We start from the raw sequence: 18,035 nt of genomic DNA on the forward strand, positions 1-18,035 counted from the left end.
CTTCACTTGCTGCAAATCAAGCACCTACAGTGAAGGAGAAAAATGGTCTGTATAGTTTATGCCACTGAAGTCTGGTAAACTCAAATTCTGTTGCATCATTCGCCGGGAAATCTTGTGCAGTGCCTTGATTTTTGATGTTTCAGAGGAAGTTAACAAAGCTAATCTTTTTTTCTTTCCTGTGCCTATATCATATTTTGGGATATTTGAAAGAATTTCATGAGGCTGCAAAGTTTGAGCTGTTTCCTAAAATTCAACTTTTCTGTGTCCAACTTTTCTGATTTCCCAGTGACTCATGAGATTTTCTTTTTTAATTGATGTTAATATCCTGAACCTGAAACCAACAGGGAAATGTAAGAACAGTGATTCTGGTTTGTTCCAGTAAAGGAGTTTAGTTCCAGTTGAACAGGAAGTTTCAACAGATGGCAGCTGAAATATATCTCCGTGCAGTGTAATTTCAGAGTTTAAAGAATTGTATAGACCATCATTGGAGAAGGAAATGGCAGCCCACTCCAGTGTTCTTGCCTGGAGAATCCCAGGGACAGAGGAGCCTGGTGGGCTGCTGTCTATGGGGTCGCACAGAGTTGGACACGACTGAAGCAGCTTAGCAGCAGCAGCAGCAGAGGCCATCATCTACCACTGCTCATGCTCTGTGTTGAAGATGTATCAGAGTAATTGCATCTGTGAAAATGTGCAACATTCTTTCACATTTTCATTCTTTTGTATGTAAGAATTCTTTGGCCTGGACTGATCTTTCCTTTGATTTGGTTTTACCTTCTCCAAGATGTTTCTTCTGACCTCCTTGTCTGCGTTTAAGCCAATTCTGTCTCTGTGTCTGAAAGACCTTTTATGTATATTACATCACATAAATTATCACACATTATTAATTTGCTAATCTCATTTCCCCCAAATATTGTTTATTGAAACAATAAAACAGACTCTCTTTTATTTCTGTGTTCTGTTTACATCATATTTGTTGTTGTTTAGTTGCTAAGTCATGTACAAATCTTTTGTGACCCCATGGACTGTAGCCTGCCAGCCTCCCCTGTCCATGGAATTTTCCATGCAAGAATACTGGAGGTTGCCATTTCCTTCTCCAGGGGATCTTCCCAACCCAGGGATCAAACTCGTGTCTTCTGCATTGGCAGGCAGGTTCTTCCCACTGAGCCACCAGGAAAGCCCACTTATTTTGTATAGTGCCTGCCATAAGTGGGTGTTCATTATCTGAACGAAAGAATTTCAAGTTCTCTCTTCCACCAGCTTAGCAGTGAGAACTAACATTTCCCCGGGTTCTAAGTGATTAGTTGAAGTAACAGAAAAGTAAGAAATTCCTCATCAGAATCTTCCTTAATTTAGTTTTTCTAATAAGAATCCCTGTGTTCCTTTGTCTTGGTAAATATACTCAGTAAACAAGTTGAGATCCTGAAAACATTTTGAAGCTTTGGGACTACATGAGCTAAATAAAACTAGGTATAATAAAATACTTTCTACTGTTTATTCTGTTTTGAACACATTTTTATTTAAGAAGTCACTGTCATTCACTTATCAGTTGAAATGCTCTATTTGTCAAAGGTATTTCTAAAAATTACTTCAAGCGTTTTTTATATTTCAAAGTAGATATCCTAGTCTTAGATTTAAAACTCATTTTTTCCTGAATATATTTTCTCTTTAAGAGTAACATACTTTCATAGAGTGTGTTGAAAATTAGGGAAATCAAGGGTTCTTGTTCTGTCAGGTGCAGTGTTCAGAGTGTTATTTTGATAAAATCCAGTCGCTCTGATACGACTAGAAAATACTTGCTCCCTTGGAGTATAATAGCAGGGGAAAAACTGTGGCATAGGTAAAAATTCACCGTAATTACTTGAATTAGTTTTATACATAATCATCTTAGGTTTTGATAGTGAGGTAGTCGTATGGAGTGTCTTTGGATCCAACATACATGAAAACACAGGATTGCCAGGATTCACACAAGGAGGCAGTTCAGGTTTCATTTCTGTGTCTGAATTTGAAGCTGAAGTACTTTTCTTATCCTAAAAGATAAATGCATAAAATAATGATCAATTGTACAGTTCTGAAATAAAGAAAACAGAATTATTTAAACTAAGCCCTAACCTTTTTTATACAACTCACAAAAATTGACTGGAAAAAGATCAAAGACTTGAATGTAAGCTCTGATACCATAAAACTCCTAGAGGAAAACATAGGGGAAAAGGTCCTTGGAGGTGGCCTTAGTAATGATTTTTGGATATGGCACCAAAACTACAAACAACAAAAGCAAAAATCAACAAGTGTGGCCACAACAAACTAAAAAGTTTCTGTACAGCACAGAAACAGCAGAATGAAGGGGCAGCCTTGGACAGGCAGACATGTCCAAACCATGTGTCAGATGAGGGGGTAACTTCTAAAATCTCTTAAGAGGTCATATAATTCAGTAGCAGAAAACCAAGCAATATAATTAAATAATAGGCAGAGGATCTGAACAGACACATAGATAACTAACAAGTACATGAAAATATGTTGAACATTCCCAGTCATCAGAGAAATGCAGATCTAAACCACAATATGATGTCACTACACACCTGAAGAATGGCTATTATCAAAAAGTTAAGAGAGAATAAGAGTTGAGGATGTGGAGAAAAGGGAACTGTTGGTGGGAATGTAGATTGGTACAGCCACTATGGAAAACAGTAGGGAATTTCCTCAAAAAACTAAAAATAGGACTACCATATGATTCAGCACTTTCACTTCTTAGATATCCAAAGGAAATGAAATCACATCTTGAAGAGATATCTGCATTCCCATGTTCATTGCAGCATTATTCATAATAGCTAAGACATGGAAACAAGTATTCATCAACAGATGTGTGGATGGAGAAACACACACACACAGAGTACTATCAGTCATAATAAAAGAAGAGTCCTGCCATTTGCAGCAATGCTGAGGACCTTGAAATCATTATGTTAAGTGAAGTAAATCACAGAAAAACAAATACTGTATGATCTCACATATATGTAGAATCTTTAAAAAAAAACCACAGCAGAATGGTAGTTATCAGGGGCTGGGGATGGCGGTAAATGGAGAGATAGATGATGGTCAAAGAATACCAACTTTCAGTTGTAAGAAGAGTAAGTTATAGGGACCTAATATACAGTACAGTTACTGCCATTAACAATAGATACTGTATTTGAAAGTTTGAGAGTAGATATTCTTACCACACTCACACACAAAAATTTGTAATTATGTGAGGTGATGGATGTATTAGTTAATCATACTGTGTTAATTATTTCACAGTATATATCAAAGCATCATGTTGTACTCCCTTCAGTTCATCTCAGTCGTGTCTGACTCTTTGCGACCCCATGAACTGCAGCACGCCAGACCTCCTTGTCCATCACCAACTCCCGGAGTCTACCCAAACCCATGTCTGTCGAGTTGGTGATGCATCCAACCATCTCATCCTCTGTTGTCCCCTTCTCCTCCTGCCCCCAATCCCTCCCAGCATCAGGGTCTTTTCCAATGAGTCAGCTCTCCGCATCAGGTGGCCAAAGTATTGGAGTTTCAGCTTCAACATCAGTCCTTCCAGTGAACACCTAGGACTGATCTCCTTTAGGATGGACTGGTTGGATCTCCTTGCAGTCCAAGGGACTCTCATGAGTCTTCCCCAACACCACAGTTCAAAAGCATCAATTCTTCTGCGCTCAGCTTTCTTTATAGTCCAACTCTCACATCCATACATGTCTAGTGGAAAAACCATAGCCTTGACTAGACAGACCTTTGTTGGCAAAGTAATGTTTCTGCTTTTTAATATGCTGTTTCAGTTCAGTTCAGTTGCTCAGTCGTGTCTGACTCTTTGCGACCCCATGAATCACAGCACGCCAGGCCTCCCTGTCCATCACCAACTCCTGGAGTTTACCCAGACTCATGCCCATCGAGTCGGTGATGCCATCCAGCCATCTCATCCTCTGTCATTCCCTTCTCCTCCTGCAGCCAATCCCTCCCAGAATCAGGGTCTTTTCCAGTGAGTCAACTCTTCACATGAAGTAGCCAAAGTATTGGAGTTTCAGCTTCAGCATCAGTCCTTCCAATGAACACCCAGGACTATCTCCTTTAGGATGGACTGGTTGGATCTCCTTGCAGTCCAAGGGACCCTCAAGAGTCTTCTCCAACACCATAGTTCAAAAGCGTCAATTTTTCAGCGCTCAGCTTTCTTCACAGTCCAACTCTCAACATCCATAACATGACCACTGGAAAAACCATAGCCTTGGCTAGACAGACCTTTGTTGGCAAAGTAATGTCTCTGCTTTTTAATATGCTATTTAGGGTGGTCATAACTTTAGTTCCAAGGAGTAAGCATCTTTTAATTTCATGGCTGCAGTCACCATCTGCAGTGATTTTGGAGCCCAAAAAAATTAAGTCTGACATTGTTTCCACTGTGTGCCCATCTGTTTCTCATGAGGTGATGGGACCTGATGCCATGATCTTAGTTTTCTGAATGTTAAGCTTTAAGCCAACTTTTTCACTCTCATCTTTCACTTTCATCAAGAGGCTTTTTAGTTCTTCTTCACTTTGTGCCATAAGGGTGGTGTTTAGGCTGGTCATAACTTTCCTTCCAAGGAGTAAGCGTTTTTTAATATCATGGCTGCAATCACCATCTGCGGTGATTTTGGAGCCCAGAAAAATAAAGTCAGCCATTGTTTCCACTGTTTCCCATCTATTTGCCATGAAGTGATGGGACCAGATGCCATGATCTTAGTTTTCTGAATGTTGAGCTTTAAGTCTACTTTTTCACTCTTCTCTTTCACTTTCATCAAGAGGCTCTTTAGTTCTTCACTTTCTGCCATAAGAGTGGTGTCATCTGCATATCTGAGGTTATTGATATTTCTCCTGGCAATCATGATTCCAGCTTGTGCTTCCTCCAGCCCAGCGTTTCTCATGATGTACTCTGCATATAAGTGAAATAAGCAGGGTGACAATATACAACCTTGACGTACTCCTTTCCCTATTTGGAACCAGTTTGTTGTTCCATGTCCAGTTCTAACTGTTGCTTCCTGACCTGCATACAGGTTTCTCAAGAGGCAGGTCAGGTGGTCTGGTACTCCCATCTCTTTCAGAATTTTCCACAGTTTACGGTGATCCACACAGTCAAAGGCTTTGGCACCTAAACTTACACAAATGTTATATGTCAGTTATACCTCAATAAAGCTAGAAAACCAGAAGAAAACAAAAACTTAGCCCCATCTACTCTCCTTTTGGGAGTCCTTTTCTCTTGAGGACATTGAAGAGTACCCATTATATTATATTATAATGGCTTCCTTGGACTGCAAGGAAATCAAACCAGTCACTCCTAAAGGAGATCAACCATGAATATTCATTGGAAAGATTGATGCTAAAGGTGAAGCTCCAGTACCTTGGCCACCTGATGGAAAGAGCCTACTCATTGGAAAAGACCCTGATGCTGGGAAAGAGTGAAGGCAAAAGAAGAGGGCAGCAGAGGATGAGATGGTTAGATAGCATTACTGACTCAATGGATGTGAACTTGAGAAAACTGGGAGATAGTGGAGGACAAGGAAGCCCTGGTGTGCTGCAGTCCATGGGGTCGCAAAGAGTCAGACACAACTTAGTGACTCAACAACATGTATATATACACGTATATATAGGTATGGGCTTCCCTGGTGGCTCAGATGGTAAAGAATCCATCTGCCATGCAGACCTGGGTTCAGTCCCTGGGTTGGAGGAGGGCATGGCAACACACATCAGTATTCCTGTCTGGAAAATCTCCATGGACTGTAATCCTGGCAGGTTACATTCCATGGGGTCAAAGAGTTGGACACGACTGAGTGACTAAGCACATATATATGTACATTAAATTTACATATATTTCAATTATATATGTCTGTACAGAGAAAACTTGTCAAAAGTGTACAAGATAAGTTTTAAAAATCCCGTACTATAAGAACTTATAAAAATGTGTAAATTATAGAATAAGATGCAATAGATCATAGTTCAAAGAGGACGTACAGTTGGATTTTAGAGTGAAGAAGGAACAAGATAATTCAGCCATCTTAACTTTATGGATCTTTGCTTTGTGTATTAAGCAAATAATTATACAACTGACTAATTACAATTGTGGTAAATGCTATGAAGAAAAAAAAAATTCAAGGTATTTATGAAGACTCAGGGGGGTTCTAACCTAGTGTAAGGGCCTAGGGAGGCTATTCTGGTGAAGTGCCATTGAATCTAAGACTGGGAGGCAAGGAAGGAGAAGATAGAGGAGGGCACAGAGAAAACGCGTGGCCCAAGTGGAGTGAAAATGGCTCGAGATGAGAGAGGGGCAGGGGCAGAATCTGAAGGGTCTGGTTGACTATGTTAGAAGTTTGGATCTTTATGGTAAAACCAATGGAAAGCTATTGAAAAGTTTTAAAGAGAAACATGTCATGATGTAACATAATTTTTAGGATGATTACTTGACTCTCAGAGCCTTGAATGGATGTGGAGAGGACCTTCAGTAGTCCATGTGACTGACAATGATGACTTATAGAAATATCGTGGTACAGAGAGACTAGGAAATAAATTTGAGACATATTTTGAAAGTAGCATCCATAGGACCTATTGACTGATTGGATGTGGATGGAGAGGAAGAGCGATGTATCAAGGAAGACCGCCAGATTTCTGGACAAACATTTGGGTAGATGGCCATTTGCTACAATTTGTAACTAACATACATAATAAATTTAATAAATATTCAAAATAATTTAGCTATTTGGGGGAGGAGGGAGCAAGACAGTAAAAAGAATGAATACAAAAGTGATATTTTCTAGCACATGAACATAACATGCTTTATTTTCAGTAAAGTCATGTCCATTAAAATCAACAAGCTTCAGTCATGAAGGTGAAAGAATTCACATGGAAGAGACTATACGGATCTTGGTTATCACTCATTGAACAAATACTGAGTACCTACTGAGTGTCAGGCATTGTTAGATACTGGAAAAATAGTGATTAAAAAATCTGCAGTTCCACATTTTATTGTATAGGAGATAAGCACATAGGAAACCAGCTCAATAATGTTGGGAAATTGGTTATTTTTTAAAAAGATAGGTCTTCACCTTCAAAATTAGGTGTCACCAGTTCTAGATTTTGATGTTGCCAGTAATAAAAGCTGTGTGACTTTGATAAAATTATTTTGTAAGGATTCAAATTCCTTGTCTATAAATATAAAACAGAGGAGATGGATTAGATAGGTTTGATTCCTAATCTGAGAATATAAGGGTTCTCCAAATGTAGTCATAGGAAAGTGATTTTCAGTTATTTAAAAAACATGAATGAAGAGTGTACATTTACTTGTGATAAGGCCCTTAAAAATGCATTCTCTGGGGTCCATGTTGGCAAAAAATTTTGGCAGTTTAAACCCCCCCCCCCCAAATTTGGCAATTTCAGAAATATGTAACATCTTAAGTCCTTTCAGATCAGAAATTATATTATTATAATCTAACCCTATAGAGAGGTTGGCAGGGTACAGTGCGTGTGTGCGTGCTAAGTTGCTTCAGTCCTGTCTGGCTCTTTGCAGCCCTATGGACTGTAGCCCACCAGGCTCCTCTATCCGTAGGGATTCTTCAGGCAAGAATACTGGAGTGGGTTGCTGTGCCTGCCTCCAGGAAATCTTCCTGACCCAGGGATTGAACCCACCTTTCGTTTGTCTCCTGCATTGGCAGGCGGTCTTTTTACCACTGGTGCCACCTGGGAAGCCCCAGGGTACTGTAATTGTGACTTTTTAAGGTTGAATTAAATAGAATGTTGCTTATATGCATTAAAATTCTTTTTCTTTGAAGCCTTTATAGTAGATTCTTGTGATTCATGAGGCTCAGACCCTTTAAGAATTCTAAATCCTTAAAACTAGCAAGCATAAAATCTTGGTTTCTCCAACTCTAAAATGGGGGAAAGAATATTGGCCATGTTGTTGTGTCAGGATCAAATTTGCATCAGATTAGTTTGGTTTCTCTTAAAATAACCCATCTCTGAATTCCTGCGTGATTCCACTTAATGTCTCAGCAAAATTGTTTCCCACTGTCAGAAACCTATTTGTTTTGAAATCTTTAGTTCTAGTCTGCAATTGTGAAGTATTTACTCCACCTTTTTTTTTATAGCTTCAAAATTTAGACCTATTTATTATTTTATATTTACATTTAATGGCTCTAATTTGAGATATTAAAATTCATAATCCACTTTTGTTCACATTTGAAGAAGTATGATAGTATTAGGGGAGTAGCACAAGGCAAGAACTGTGTGACCTAGATTCCAATCCTTTATCATCACTGCACCTATGTTTTTATATTGTCTGTAAAACTGGTTAAAAAAATTTGCTATAGTTCCTGTGGTTGGAAAGTGAAAGAAAATCAGATGTAAATGATACATTACTATATAAATGGAACTGATTTTTATAATTTTCTTTTTTGCAGATATACCTCAATGCATATGCACCATCTTCCACAATTCAGTTCTGAAATTTACAGGTTAAGAACATTTACACTAGTATGCTCCCATTTACTAACACTCATTAGCTTGTAGGAAGCTGGCAAAGCTGGAAATAAAACTCATCAGATCTTGCTATTTATTCTTTTTAACACTGCTTATTAAATTGTTTTAAACATCCAGAGCACAGACATTGGAGCAGAGTAAGTTGCTAGAATGTTATGGCATTCTGACAACAGGTCACTTTGTCTCAAAATCTCAAGGTTCCCAGGATTCTTAAGTGGGAGGTGCTGCCTTGTGACTTGTTAGAGAAAGTACCAATCCTGATATAATTTATGGACACCAGTCAGGTTGCCCAGGGCAGCCTCTCTCACAGAGGTTGTGACTTTCAAATCACCCTCTACAACTGGCTCTAAAATCTGGATCAACTTTGACTCCAAATGTAATAGAGAAAACAGAATGTAGTCAAAATAGGAGACAAATGAGCTGAAAAATCTTGTTGGCATAATCTGTACCATACAATCTGTAGAAGTTACTGTCCACCTAAATCTTTTGTTTCTCCAGAACAATTCACAAATGTTTATGGACTTTGAAACAAAATACTGATCGCTTTTACTTTATATCCTAGGTCCTCACTGCAGCTTTCTTATTTAGGTTTAGCCCTCTTCAAATCTGATATTCTTGAAATGTGGAGTTCAAAACAGATACATTAAAAACAAAACAGCCTAATACAAAGAATAATAAAAAGATTAAATTCTCTGCTAGATTACACACTGAGTCAGCGACTGTTAATGAAGGATAAGAAGACGGTTAATGAAAATTATAAATGAATCTTTTAAAATCAAATAAGTGCCTTGAATGAAATCTACAAATAAATGGTATTGGCTTTCTTACTAATACTCAGGCTCTCCTAGAATTAGAGAAGACTAGGCCACTTTGACTTTTGCAAGTCTTTTGTTATAAACACACATTTTTATAAAGATAAATAACAACAAGCCATTGAAATAATAAAAATGCCCACTATAGAAACTGTAATTATAACACTAAAAGTGCTTTTTCTTCTTTGGTTTTGGTTTCACAGTTGATGTTAATCACAACCAAAAGCAAAAAATTCCTTAAAGCCTAATTTTTAGGCACCGTTTTGTTTCTCCTCAGGCCCAACCATCCTTCTTGTTCATGTTTTAAAAAAATTTTTGGCCACAATTAGGGGACAGAGAATTAAACCTTAACTTTCTACTGTTTCTATCCACAGTGATATAAATGCATCATATTCTTTCGCCCCCTCATATCCTTTTTTGAACAAGACACAATGTAAACAAATGTAAATTAACAAGGCACGTTTTTCTTGTTCAAAACCATCACCCCATTTTGCAGTGGGGTATGAGTTGCATACCATCCCCAATCATCTTTATACCTTCAGAGGCAATTCCGGCTTAATGCAATGCATGTTACATCTGTGTAGTCCAGTGATTGCCTACAAAAGTGGTTTTTTTGGAGCGTGGGGTGGGTGGGAATGCGAGGTGCCCCAAATTTATAGTAAAGAGTACCAATAGTCAAAAACATCCAGCCCTCTGCCCAAACCCACCCAGTCGCACTCGGTCATTCTCGATGTCTTCTTTATTTTTTCCGCAAACGTAGTGTTTCCCTGCAGCTGATGGCAAGAAGGCCAGTGAGCACCGAGGGGACGCGGCCCTTTTTCTATAGCCAATTAAAGCATCAAAGAGCTGGTGAACGGTCGGCTGGATCAATACGTATAAACTAATCCGCCTAATCCCAGGAGCGGTTCTCCAGGGTGGAATCCTGCCAAGTGGTTGTAGCAGCCCGTCTCCATAGTAACCGGCCGCGGCGCCTCTCCAGCGCCGGGGCCCGGATGTTGTCAGGATCTCGGCCGCGGGGCCCAGCTTCCAGCAGCTTCCCGGCGGCGGACTGCGCTCCTCTTCGGGAGTCGTAGTTCTTCACTCGGCCGCCGCCCGGTATGAGGCGCGGACCGGACTACGAGTCCCGGCATGCGCCGCGGCGCCCCGCCGGCCGCCGCCTCCCGGCTGCGGACGCCTGTGAGCAGGTTGTTTTTATGAGAGGCGTCACTGCTCTCGGAGTTGTGACCGCCGCCACAGCGACAGTCAGCGCCGTCGGGCGGTGGTGGCGCTGCCCCTTCAGGTAAGGTCCTGGACGGGTTTGGATCCCGGGAGGGGAGTCCGCGCCGACTGTCGCGGTTCTTGTGTCAGTCGTCTGGTGGAGGTATTTGTGGGGTCTCAGCGGAGGGCAGGCTTGATCCTCAGGCTCTCGGCGTTTGCGGCCGCCTGGATGGCCCCCTCAGAACGCGGGGCCGCAGCCCTCGCGGCGGAGCAGGTACCGAGGCGTCCGGTGCGGTGGTCCTGCATCCTCGGGTTCCTGCGTGCAGGCGCGAGCGGAGCGCCGGGCTTGCAGGGGAGCCGTCGGTTGGGGGACGCACCCGCCTTCCTCCACTGGGCTGGCTTAAGGCTCTTCTCGGTCCTGATTGATGAGAATCCATATGGTAAGATGTTGTGTGCGTCACCCCGCCGGGTTTTCAGCCAGCCGGTCTGTTTTTGGTGACGTTTGAGCCTCGTGATGCCAGGAACAGAAAGATTAAATAAAGCATTTGAGATTTCTGGTTGTGCGCCAGTCTGATAATCATCAAATCTCCCTATCTCCCCCCTCCCCTCTACCCTTCCTAATCGATAAGCACCCCCACGTAGCATCAGTCCACACCGTGTCTTGTACGCGTTAGCTGTTTATTTTGTTTATGAATCCAACTTTTTGCCATTGGGAGCGCCAATTTTGACGAACTTGGCCAATTAGACACTGTTGAGCGAGTGAAATTGGTGCTGCTTCAGTCTAGCTTTATTAAGAAAATGGAATGAAGCCTTCTTGTAGCTAGACTGGGTAATTATTTTAGTACCGCAACTTTTAGGAAATTTGCCTACAGTAAGGTCACATCTACTGAATAGTACTTGAAACGTCATTATTAGCGCATCTCTTCTTTGGTGTCAAGTTTGAATCTTATTAGGCCCCGCATTTCTCAGGGGGCTATTTATCACATCTTGGATGCTAGTGTGAATGGTTTACAGTTCTTTTCTACAATATGGTGATAAAGGGGAAGGGAAGGGAGAAAGTGAGGGGATTATTTTTAATAATTTTTAATTTTTTACCCCAGCCTAAGAATTGGCTAAGGATTCTAGTTAAAAGAATCCATTAAAAACCGCTTTCAAATAATATTTAAGGGTGTGGGAAATACTAGTTTTTAAATGGAAATAGGTTAGAAAGTACTATAATTCTAATTTTGTTTACTAAACTATAGAACTAGAAGTGGTTATATGTCTTTTAGAAATAAGACTCAAAAAAGAAAAGAAATAAGACTCAAAGGAGAGTCATAGTTATGAAAGTGATTAGATGATGCAACTACAGGTTTTTTTTTTTACACTTTCTAGTATTTTCCAAATTTTCTATAGGCAAAATTTAATTTAAAAAAAGGGACACAGATAATGCAATTCCAGTTATGTAAACTAGTTAAACATTAATTTTAAAAAGCAAGTGACAACAACAGACAACATAGGCAGAGCGCCTGTTACTGCATCCACAAGCTATGAATAACAAGTTTAAATGCAAGTTAGTTGTGGAGAAGTGACAAGAAATGCTTTGGTTGGACTGGGAAGGAAAACAAAACAAATATGACACATTCTCAGTATTTTTACATCTCATCTTGATCTGTTTTTATTTTGGACAGTAAAATCAAAGACAGAATTCCTTACTTTTCTTCAGTTAAGGCAGTGCAGTCTTGATTATTCCTGTAACTCGAGGTGACAAAGCATAGGCATGTTCATCTGAAAAGATCTGGATATAGCAAGATTTTTTCATTTATAATTTGCCAGTAGAAATAAAGAAGTTAAACATTATTATAACATAGGGGATGTTTAAGTTTGTTTTCATTGAATCATTTTAAGTACTGTGTTTGATACGCCTGATATTTTGGATTATGTTTTTGTTTCATTTTCTATTATGAATATGTTGGATATGGATGGTAAGTTGCATGTTTGGGTCACATTTTGTTTTCTGTTATAAAGAAAGGGCTGCATTGTTCTTTGAGAAGAATAGTCTATGTATTTTTGCAGTTATCAGTCTTGAAAAATTGGGGTTTACCTCAATTCCAAGTGTCCATTTATTCTTAATAAAATATCCATTCTAAAGCTTTTTTTCTTTTTTTCCCTTTTTTTTAACTGTAGAAGTCATACTTTGTTTTCTTAGATTCTTTACTTTGGAGAAGTGTTTCTCTCCCCAGATTTCAGTTTCTTGTCCAGATTTTGTTTTGGTTTGTGTATTTTGGGTGTCCTGTGTTGGTTCAATATCATATTAAAAATTTGAGTTCCTTTACCAGGGCATAAGAAACAGTCATAATTGCTTAACTGGTCTGATTTACCAACTGGATCTAGATTATAATATTGTATTTTTATGCAGGTTAAATATTTAAAGAATTATGTGAGTTTGAACTGAGATCTTAGAAGTAGTAGCTTCTGACATGTAAAGAATATGGACACAGTGTAAGGCCTGTTAAGCCCAGAGTATTTTAAAACAGAAAATGCAGACTCATCTAACAATGTAGAACTAGTAGAGGCTGAATTGTTTTTGTTTTTCTATGTGGTTAAAGTGAGGAAGTTGCCATATTGTAAGTAATAACTTATATTTTCAAGAATCTTCTTTCTGGGAGTTGTGCTGTTTTTGTTTTTTTTATTAGAATTTTTTTTTTGTAGTTTTTAAAGTTTACTTTCCATTTATTGTTATTACAAAATACTGACTGTATTCTTCATGTTGTACAGTACATCCTTGAGCCTATCTTATACCCAGTAGTTTGTTCCTCATTCCTTTACCCCCAGTATTGCTCCCCTCACTAGTTCTCTATAGGTAAGTCTGTTTCTTTTCCTGTTAAATTCACTAGTTTGTTATGTTTTTTATATTCCACAAATAAGTGATATCATACCATATTTGTCTGACAGTTCTGCTGTCTTGATTAATTTAAAACAGTTAAAAAATATGAGTTTGTTTCAAAGGTCATGTTTATTGTATCAGATGAATTTGAAGAAAAATCTTAAGAGTTCTAAAGTGAAATTGAGCTCTATAATGGGAAGATTACAACTAACTGATTTGATTTAGAGGATTTTTTTTAAAGGGTATTTAATGTGTGGAAACATGCATAAGGGCTTTCTGAAGGAAGTATTAACAAGGAAGTATTAGTATTAGCAGGGAGTCAGAATCTAATTTTTCTTCAGTATTTGCCCCTGAAGCACTCTGCTAAAATCTTACTTCTGGTTCATGTTGCCAGCATGATGAAATGTGAAAAAAGAATTGGATTAGGAGTCAGAGTGTTTAATGATGTTGACAGTAATTCAATTTATGAATCTGTTGTTTCCAATTTTATGTTATAAATAACAGCCATTGCCACACTTCATGGTATATTCATAAAAATCAAATCTGATATAAAAATCATACTACTTTGTGTCAGAGTGAGCTACCAATGCAAAGTATTATTGGCTTTATTAAGAACATTTACATAAAGCATGTTATACATTTGAAATGTGATGTTTTAATGTGATACACACTTTTGGCTGAGAAGTTTGATGGAAAAAAGTCAGATGAGATCTTCATTTGACTTTTTGGTAGTGCTTTTTGCCTTTTACTAGGTTGAAGCAAACCTGGCCCCTTTCCTGACTGTGACTTTGCACTCTGCCGCATTAAAGGTCTTGAAATTGCAGTGTGCTTTTATGGTTGGGCCTTTAATTTTGGTTTTGAATTATTTTAATTGTGCATCTAAAGTATAAGGAAGATCATCAGTGTGACTTAACAGTAGGAAGTGAATGCTGTTTTTAATGTTCTAAAACGGTACTGTAAGTTGATTTCTTGAGTAGTAAGCCTACATTGAATGTCAAATCCCAGGTCTTCCCAGAGATACATGACGTGTGTAAGCATTTATTTTTGAGGGAGAGGAATCGTTTAGAGCTTAGACACCTCCTTCTGGGGACATCAACCCTAACCCTGTCTGTATCTGACCATTGAGATTAACATCAAGTTTTGTTGACATACAGAGCATTCAAGTAAACAAGTCTTTTAGAAACTTATAAATCAATTCTGAGGACTTCATGAGAACAAATATAAGTGAAAGTAACAGTGGAGGTATACTTAATTGTCTATTATGTACTTTAAAAAACCAGAAAATGATAAAAATATATAAAATCTCTTTGGGGACTTCTCTGATAGCCCAGTGGTTAAGACTCCATACGTCCACTGCATGGGGCATGGGTTCCAGCCCTGGTCAGGAACTAAGAGCCCACGCTGCTAGCGTGGCCAAAAAAAATAATCCCTTTGTTTCCCATCTTTCTGGCTTTTTTTCCCCCAACAGAAAAGTAGAAGAGAGTTGTAAAAAAAAAAAAAAATTATGACAAATTATCTTTTTTCTGGAAAGTATTAAAAAAAATAGATATATGATTAATACGTACATTTTAACAAGTAAAAACTTTTTTTAAAATTGAGAGTAGAAGAAAGCATCAAGCTGTATAGTTTTACTTCTTTATCCCTGAAAAGAGAAAAGGAGCCAGCGGGGACTTATAGTGTCCAAGTGAGGGCAGTATGGAGCTAGTCAAGCTTTTAGGTTTCCTCTTGGCTCTTTTTAGCCTTTTCCAAAATTAAGATGTAACAATTCTGGAAAGTTAGGATTCTTCTCAGAGTCGGAAAACCTGGTGGAAAGGATATTTCCATATTAACAGGTATCGTAATTTCCTCCCAGCATTTTGAATTCATGTTGTTTACTACTTTATTTCAAACTTTTTCTCAAAGGTGTAGCTTCTTTTAGGTGAAGGCAAAAAGGGATACTTCTGTCTTCAAATATGGCAGTAGTGGCTTTTGTTTCCCCATTTGAAGGATATTACATCATAAAAGGAAACTTGTGAAAAAATTGTATATTGACTCACTTATTGCAGAATTTGTTTTGTAAATCAAAAAGTTAATCTACTGTATTTAACAGTATTGCTACCTCTTTCTGGGGTGGATAAAGTGAAATTATTAATACTATTCCTATTGGAGATTTTTCTCCAGATGCCTGTCTTTAGCAATAGATTTCAGTGTTTAAATGAAATTCACTCCATTAAAATTAGGAAAGCCTGTTTGCTATCTTTGAATCCACTCAAAAGAGGAAGGACAGCCACTGGACCCACATCTTGATCCCATAGTTACTGCACTGTGGACCCTTCAAAGCCCTGGGTTATGTTCTTTTTTCTCTAATATTAGTTTTCCACAATAAACTTCTGATACCTCAGATATAAGTATTTTAATACGATTCCCTTAAGTCCTTTAACTTGTCCTCAAAAGACTGGTCCTCCAGAAGATGATTAGATTTTGTTTCAGTTAATCATTTATATCGAGCTGGTTTTTTCTTTTTAAAAAATGTCCCTTTTCCTGCTGATTATGAAGGTAATAAATAGCTTATTGAAATTTAGCAGACATAGTGCATATAATTTTATTTTTTTATATTTGAAAGATAACTCTTTAAAATTTTAATTCATTTAATGCATATAAATTAGTATCAGTAGGGCTTATTTTTCTTTAATGTATTAACCTGTTTAATCTTTGTTCATCGTTTAGGTGTTAAAGTAATTTTGCTTCTCTTTGTGTATCTTTGCTAGTAATGTTGAACATTTTTCCTTATAAGCTATTTTAATGTCTTCTATAAATTGCTTGGGGCTTCGCTGATGGCTCAGAGGTTAAAGTGTCTGCCTGCAATGCAGGAGACCTGGGTTCGATCCCTGGGTCGGGAAGATCCCCTGGAGAAGGAAATGGCAACCCACTCCAGTATTCTTGCCTGGAGAATCCCATGGGTGGAGGAGCCTGGTGGGCTACAATCCACGGGGTCACAAAGAGTTGGACACGACTGAGCGACTTAACTAACTATAATTGCTTACTCATGTTCCTTGTTGAATTTTCTATTCAGTTTTAAACCTTTTTTCTTACTGACTTATTGATGTATTTTAAATGTTTTAAAAACTCTGTTATATATATGTTACAAATATGCTCAGTATATCATTCTTACTTATATGACTTTTAGCAAATAAGTTTATGATTTTTGTACAATGGAAAACTTCTCCTGTATAGTTTCTAGGTTTTGTGTAAGGCCTAGAAAAAGATTATCTTTATTCTAAGATTTTAAAACTTTTCTGTTCTGAGTCTGTTTTTTTTTTCCTTGTGTTTTTATCTTATATGTTTAAATCTGTGGGCTGTATGGTCTTAAGGTTTTATGAAGCCTTACATTAATCATGTTGAACTTGCACAGTGCAAACTGGAGAAATGACATCAATCTGAAAGCCTTTTGCAACATCACATTTATGAAGTCTAATTGAGATTATATTTCTGAGTGATGCAATTTGGCCAAAAAAAAAAAAACAACTACCTGTTTCGCCCTGCTGTGGGAGTCAGGAGAAGAGAGAACAGTGAAATTTACTTTCTTTTAAATTCAGAGGCATTTTATGTGAAAATGGCTTTTACCTTTTGCGTCTCTTTCATCCTCTACCTTCCACACAAACCATAGAAAGCTTTTGTGCTGTTGTGAGCGTCCAAATGGCAGCCAGCACTCGAGTTCCATATACAGCATTGCCTGTGAGATCTTTGTTCTCTTGCTGCTCTTTGGAAGCAACTTTAGTTTGGCCTGTACATGGTGAAAATATGCTTCAGGATTTATCTGCTATAACAGTTAAAATGCCATACAAAAACTCAGACAATTTCAAATAGAGAGTTTACTTGATCGTTCTAGCCCTTAAGCTTTGGAATCAGCTTTGCTAGGTGTTCCTTTTCTCCCCCCATAGCACAAAGGCCAGGCACTCCTAGGTTAGGCTTATTTATTGTCAGAGTTTGGGGGCTGAAATAAGGTTGACACTGTAGGTGGAAAAAAATACAAACTTCACCTTCACTTAAGATGAGACTATTTGGAAAAAAAGAAGCAACAGAGTGAAAGGTTCTCTCCCCTCTCCAGTGAACAGAATTGAAGACTCCTTAATTCCCCAAAGAGATACAGTTCTCACCATTTACCTCCAGAGGTATTTGTCACAATACTTTTTGAAATGTGAATTTGTGCCAAATTACCATAAAGCATAGTGACAGTAACAGTTTTAGATGCTTGCTTAGACTGAAAATCATGGGGATTTTTAAGCTTTTCTGTTTCAACCCCTTCACTTTGGTGCTCAGTAATTTTAGTGGCCCTACCACACTTTTGAGAATAGGAATAAAAAAGTTCATAATTATGCTACATTTAACAGAGGCAAGCTTAAGGGTGGAGCTGGACTTGAAATTAGACCTGTAGTTACATTCCTATTTCTGATCCTTTAATTCCTGATCTGAGTAAACATGCTTATAAGTCCTTTTCTGTAGATAAAATAGAGTATTAAGTGATTAAAGATGAGAGATTATTATGTTTGTATTGTATGACTTCTGACTAATAGAAAGCAGTTAAAATTTTTGAGCTATTATGAAGACATTAAAAGTAAAATTAGAACTTCTTATCAGACCTTTGAACT

At 38.1% G+C, this 18,035-nt stretch overlaps 2 protein-coding genes across 4 annotated transcripts in view; one reads left to right on the plus strand and one right to left on the minus strand.

Annotated features, from left to right (window-relative positions):
* Positions 1-908: 908 nt before the first annotated feature.
* On the minus strand, positions 909-10,388 carry PIERCE2 (piercer of microtubule wall 2). Of its 2 annotated transcripts, none has more exons than XM_020881226.2 (2): positions 10,052-10,388; positions 909-2,027 (listed from the first exon to the last, which is right to left on the minus strand). In XM_020881226.2, exons 1-2 carry the CDS (start codon positions 10,067-10,069, stop codon positions 1,683-1,685), a joined length of 363 nt encoding a protein of 120 aa, XP_020736885.1. In that variant the 5' UTR covers positions 10,070-10,388; the 3' UTR covers positions 909-1,682. The 2 variants fall into 2 exon arrangements, with proteins under 2 accessions (XP_020736885.1, XP_020736884.1); XM_020881225.2 differs by having other exon boundaries at positions 9,881-10,388.
* A 149-nt stretch (positions 10,389-10,537) lies between these two features.
* Positions 10,538-18,035, plus strand: part of CCPG1 (cell cycle progression 1) — a 38,737-nt gene continuing 31,239 nt past the window's right edge. Inside the window, exon 1 of one of the 2 annotated variants that reach the window (XM_020881214.2) lies at positions 10,538-10,623. Coding sequence is in view for 1 of the 2 variants with exons in the window: in XM_020881212.2 (XP_020736871.2) it covers positions 10,967-10,981 (15 nt within the window). In the remaining variant the exon portion in view is untranslated. Of the gene's footprint in view, positions 10,624-10,873; positions 10,982-18,035 lie in introns of those variants that run through there. The other variant, XM_020881212.2, reaches the window with a different exon arrangement.

The sequence above is a fragment of the Odocoileus virginianus genome, chromosome 6, assembly GCF_023699985.2.
Source record: "Odocoileus virginianus isolate 20LAN1187 ecotype Illinois chromosome 6, Ovbor_1.2, whole genome shotgun sequence".
Taxonomy (NCBI): domain Eukaryota; kingdom Metazoa; phylum Chordata; class Mammalia; order Artiodactyla; family Cervidae; genus Odocoileus; species Odocoileus virginianus.

What these genes read in the sequence shown, in the direction of transcription:
- PIERCE2 (XM_020881225.2), bottom strand. Translation starts at nt 9,913, where the DNA reads ATGCATTGCATTAAGCCGGAATTGCCTCTGAAG. An exon ending in AGCCGGAATTGCCTCTGAAG is followed by an intron (nt 2,028 to 9,880) that starts GTATAAAGATGA and finishes TTTATCTTTTAG; the next exon opens with GATAAGAAAAGTACTTCAGC.